Below are 5,837 nucleotides of genomic sequence, written 5' to 3' on the forward strand. Positions count from 1 at the left end.
AGCTCATACCCGAAAACGGAAGTCAAATCGGAGTTCGGACGACAAAACTAGGGCAAGTCAAAGTTTGGGCCAAGATAAGGTGACCAAAGTCAACACCAATCTAGCAGTGACACATGGCGCAGCCAAGGACGTTAGTACGAAATTTTCGGTACAATGGTAGGTACTAGTGGGAAATTTCCGGGATCCTCCTCATGCCCTGATCCCGTGTATTCTGAAGCAAGATAAGTAAACGTAGCCTCCAGATCTAACGGCTACCTCATTTCCACGGACATCTGTTCATCAGTGAGGTACGTTGTATCCTTTCTCTGATGCCCCGGGAAGCACTGAGTCGGCCCCTATGACAGCCAGCAACACGGGATTGGTTATCTTCAACTATTTTGGGAATTTTTTTTATCTTTTCCTTTCTCTCATCTTTATTACCAGTATGGTAGAGAGAGAGAGAAAGAACCGAGATTTTTAAGAAAGAAATCGAGAAAGAAAGGAAAGAGAGATAGATGGAGCTTGGATTCTTGTGTGATAAATATGGTGGGTTCGTGATGAGAATGGAAGGAGGGATTGGCTCGGCTATTTGACAACAACATCTCGGGTTTTAGAGGATCATCTTCTTTGGAGCCAAAAACCGGGGAGCTCGACTCCTCTTCTTTTTCCTCTCAAGAGCTTCAAGATAAAATTTAGAGAGAGAGAGAAAGGGAGGAGACGGTTTTTGGGAAAGAACATCAATTACTCATCAAAGTGTAGAGAAAGAGGAAGGGAGATATAGCAATTTTTTCAGCTCACGGTTTTAAAAGAGAAAGAGAGCTAGAGAGAGAAAGTGAGAGTTTAAAGCTTTTCTTTTCTTCTTCTTCTTCTTCTTCTTCTTCTTCTTCTTCTTCATCTTATTCTTTTCTTTATAAGAGAAGGTTAGATTAAGAGAGTTTAGAGAGAGAGAGATATTGTAGAGAGAAGAAAGATTGAATCAAAATTATCATAAATTCCATTATCATCTTCTTCTTCTTTCTTTATCATCACTCGGTTATAAATATTAAGAGAGAGTTACTGTATTGTTTAGAGAGAGAAAGAAACAGTATAGAAAGAGAAAGAAAGAGGAAACAGTAAAGGAAGAGAAAAACCAGGGAAGGAAAATTATTTTCTCACCTGGAAATCGTTTCCGGGAAGATGAGAAAATAATTTTCCCTAAGGTTCTGTTTGGCTGCGCAGAAGGAAAAAAAAAAGCGAAAAAAGGTGTTTTCTTCTCCGAATCTTTTTCTTTCTTTAATGTTATTAATTTTTATCTCTCCCACCATGATTATGATCTCTTTAGTGATGAGTAACTAATTTATCTAATCTAGGGTTAGGATGAAACCCATTTTTGATCTTTTAGAGATATAATTTCTATTGATTAACTCTTGATTAATGCTTCATAGTTTAATTCGTTTTAGTTTGATAAATAGATTTTCTTTTCACTATTTATACTTTTCGATTTGATGCATCGTGCTTATGTTAAATCATTTGACGGTTCATACTTATTAATTGATAAATAGTAGTTTAGAGATTTATTTATTCAAAATAAAATGATTACATTGTTATGTTTTGTTCGGTTTTAACGAAAACATCTCCCGGAATTAGGATAGTTCATTATCCGAAATTCTGAGTTATAAAAAAAAGAAGAGAATTAACCATTTTAAGTAATTATTTCTAAAGGTGATTTTATGCGGTGAATTTCTAAAATCCTAGGTCCTCTCCCCCATTTAAGTTCGTTGTATCATAATTTGTTTTATTAAATTGTTCATTATTATTTTATCACCAAAACCATTTTCAAAACCGTCTTACTTCCAAGTCTTAGAATAGGTTTCACTTAGTCTCTGAGGAACGAACCGGTCTTACCGGAATTATCACTTGACACCCGTGCACTTGCGGGTGGTGACCTATTTAGGAAACTTTCTAGGCCCATCAGCCGCGGATTACCGAAGTGATTCAGCGATTGTAACCGGCTTATAGCTAAGCATTACGATCCCTAATTCGACCGGACTAGATAATCTTCCGTATAAGGTCATCGTTATCCTATTCGCCAGATTGTACGCATTGTCGTCTTGGTCGAAGGACATATCCTTCACCTCATTGTTTATTTGTCGAACTTCATCTACTTTGACTATTTTAGTTCTTTATGTCCATGATATACTTATTACAGGATCTGATTTATACGATATTGACTCGGTTATTTTCGAAGTTAAATTCCACTTTTTCTGTGTCTAAGTTGGGTGAAATCCATAACTTTTTGTGAATGGAGGTTGTCCATTCTACTTCTGATATTTCTCTGACTCAGACCTGTGATACACTTGACTTATTGAATAAATTGGATTTAGCTCAGTTAAAGTCAGTCTGTACACCAACCCCATGTGGTAGAATGTCTTTTCCGGATGGTACTCCATTATCTGATATCACCTTATATCGATCTCTAGCCTGTTGGTGGGCTCCAACATTTATCTTTGACTTGTCCTAATATTACCTACTCGGTAAATCAGGTTTGCCAATTTATGCAACCTCCCACGGATTTCATTTCTCTGCAATAAAACGAAAATTCATGCATCTTACAAGGACACTTGATCGCGATATCTTCTTCTCTTCTCAGTCTTGTCACCTGCTAGAGGGCTTCAACTCTCAATTACATGTATTTTCTGACACGGACTGGGCAAATGACTATGACAACTTGGCGCTCTATTTTTGGTGAATCTGTTTGCGTGGGTTCTCATCTTACTTATTGGTTGTTAAAGAAACAACCAACAGTCTTCCGCTCTAGTACAAAGGTCGAGTATCGCTCCATGGCTATCAATACGGCTGAAATAACTCTTATTCATCACGTACTTCGTGACTCAGGCGTTTTTAGCACTTCAATTTCACTTCTGCATTGTGATATTATCAGTGCCACATATCTTGCTCACATCCCTGTGTTGCACTCAAGGACTAAACACATTGGGTTGGATTACAACTTTCTTCATGAACACGTCTCTCGTGGTTCTCTTCAAGTTCGTTATGTTCGCACATTATAACAAGTGACTGTTGATATATATTTTTACTAAAGGTCCAGTGAAGCCCCGTCACCAGTTCCTCTGTTCCAAGCTCTCACTTTCGGATTCAGCCGTTCGGTCTGAAGGGGGATAATAAGACTAAATCTAGAATATACTCCAAATAAGAAAGAATATTTAGATATATTATAGATAAGAGAGAATGTTCAAATATATTTTTGATAAGACAAATTTTTATGGTTTTTTTGTAACATCTATTGTGTCCATGTATAGATATATTATTACCTAGCTTGTAAATGTCATTCTATTATCTATATAAAAATTCTGATTTTCCCTTGAAAGGCATGAAGACTCTACAAACGTTCACTATGTTTTCCTTTTTCCATTTTCAAAGCAAGTAATTGGTAGGATTGTTACAAAGAGCACTTCTAAGATGAACACAAAATGTTCAAGAACCCTAAAAACAATTAGTTGTGAAATTGTACTATTCTATTAACACCTATGTGTTGAAATTGTACTTCTAAGATGAATACATGAAGTCAAAACACTTTAAGGAACACATGATGAAGTTCTTTCTCATTGCAATCATATTCTCATACATTACCCATAAAATGTCACAACAAGGAATTGTTTCATGTATTATATATGTGGATAGAAACTCAATCATTCAATTGGAGAAGATGAATGAGATCAAATGAGAATCAATATTAACACGATATATACGTTCCGAGTTTGTTGGACTTATGCTATTATAGATTGAAAAATGTGAAACCCATTCTGTGAAATGCATAATTAATCATATGGGTGATTGATCCTCAAACTAATTAAAGAGATAGTTTCAGATCTAAATCAAGTTCTTGCATTTCACTTGAATCTGCTGAATTCTGACTACTCGACCCCATCGAATTGCTCCGTTCATCTTTCCTTATTTTCTTCTTATGTACTGAATTATCCTATATACAAGATGAACCACCCAGGATAAATTTCAATAGTATACAAAATCAAGACTTAATTAGGGTATCATATTAAAAGTACTACTAGTTAGGCTAGTACTAACCTCCATGTTTAAGCAAAAAAATTCTCTAGTCATTCCTTGCTGCATACCTTGATGTGTCTCCAGTATACCATTATGTTGGTTCCATCTAGAGATAATGAAGCACACAAGTTCAAGATAGATAGGAATTATTAACCTAGTGATGCTAATACATATGAACTTCAGATATGCTTTTTTCTCAATCAAGTAAACCCTAATTTTGATTGAAAAGATTAATATATGAAACTAATCTATGTTCTTACCTAGCTGTGGTACAAGATTGTGAGTCATTGTAGCGAATATCGTGTCCTTCCATCTCTCGAAAACCCATCTGAAACCAATAGTCTTATACTCATTAATTCACAAATGATACATGCATATGTTGATAATGAAAATATTTTAATGCATAAGATGCAGAAAAAACCCTAAAATCATGTAAGTAACAAGTGCTATTTAGATCCATTAAAGAAACAAAATATACAATTATAGGTATGATATTTCATGTATGATTTCTTTCTTTTTATTTATTTACCAAAATCAAGTTTGACTTACCATGATATTTGTGTGATAACCAAATGATGTTGTTGATGATGGATAAGAAAAAGACGAGGTTGAGGATGACGGAACTGATGAATATGTTGTTTCGAATATCACATCGTCCTGCAACACCATAAATTAGAAATTGAGATGCTATACGTACGTTTTAAATCATTTGTAAATGATCTTTGTTTTGTATTGTTGGTTGCAGGGGCGGACTAGCCATCTTGGCTTCCACCCCTGCTTTGAGTTTCTTAACGAATGATACTATTTTGCCTCCTCAAAAAAAAAAACGAAAACACATACCTGGTTGAGATTATGATGGTATAGAGAAGGAACATAATCACAACCAATTTGATGATGTAATCTAATTTTTTCAAGTTGAGCTACACCAAGTCCTCTTTGAGGTTGTTTAGGTTTGTCTAAGTTGCTCCTTTTTCCTTTCTTTGATGATGAAGACCCACTATTAGATCTTCCATTTCCTAATCTTGGTTCTCCAAAATAACTACTACCCATTTCTTCTTTCTTTGTTATATCAATGAATTCCAATCAATCAAATCAAGCTTCTTCTATCTCTCTCTCCAAAACTGTGGTGGCAGAGATACTAGTTTGATTGGGAGATCTTTCTTCTGTAGACTCTTTTTAAGGGTGTATCAGACTAAAGTTATTACTGCGTCGCTGGATTTAGATTTTGTGGATTTTGTTGATCGAGTAATATAGTTTAGATTTCTTTCTTTTATTTCATTTGAAGATGTTCTATGAATAATGTATTAGTTTATTCTATATTTTAATTAGCTTCAGACTTAAGGATTCAAATACGATTGAAAGCGATTGTATTTTGATTTGAATCATTTAAATAATCAATTAATAATTGATTTATTAAAAAGATAAAATAACTTCTAAGTCCCAAGTAAATCAGATGCCATGGGACAGGTGTAGCAAGTCTTCTTGTCTTGGTGGAGAAAAATATTTAGAGTTATTTCCTCTTTGGCCCTTAGTTTGTAATCAGCTTCATTTTGGCCCCTTAGTTTTCATAAATTTAAAAATGACTTATTTTTTTGTTAACTGTTAGATAACTTTAACATTTTGTTTTTTCGGTTTGCCTAATTAACTTTCCTCCAAAAATTAGTTTTCTCCTGCCTCTGCATCTTCTTCTTCTAAATTGAATATAAAAACTAACTTATTCTTCTTCTTTTTTTCTAGTCCTAAATTGAATACAAAAATTAACTTATTCTTCTACTTTATGAGAATTTGGGCAAATTTTT

At 34.4% G+C, this 5,837-nt stretch overlaps 1 protein-coding gene across 1 annotated transcript; it reads right to left on the reverse strand.

Annotated features, from left to right (window-relative positions):
* Nucleotides 1-3,574: 3,574 nt before the first annotated feature.
* LOC147556630 (protein SPEAR3-like) lies at nt 3,575-5,227 on the reverse strand. Its single transcript, XM_086663388.1, has 5 exons — nt 4,879-5,227; nt 4,588-4,695; nt 4,299-4,366; nt 4,060-4,144; nt 3,575-3,955 (listed from the first exon to the last, which is right to left on the reverse strand). Exons 1-5 carry the CDS (start codon nt 5,086-5,088, stop codon nt 3,827-3,829), a joined length of 600 nt encoding a protein of 199 aa, XP_086519514.1. The 5' UTR covers nt 5,089-5,227; the 3' UTR covers nt 3,575-3,826.
* Between the last annotated feature and the right edge of the window lie 610 nt (nt 5,228-5,837).

This window comes from Eschscholzia californica, unplaced genomic scaffold (genome assembly GCF_041429995.1).
Source record: "Eschscholzia californica isolate CP2 unplaced genomic scaffold, dmEscCali1.0.p SCAF_2, whole genome shotgun sequence".
Taxonomy (NCBI): Eukaryota; Viridiplantae; Streptophyta; class Magnoliopsida; order Ranunculales; family Papaveraceae; genus Eschscholzia; species Eschscholzia californica.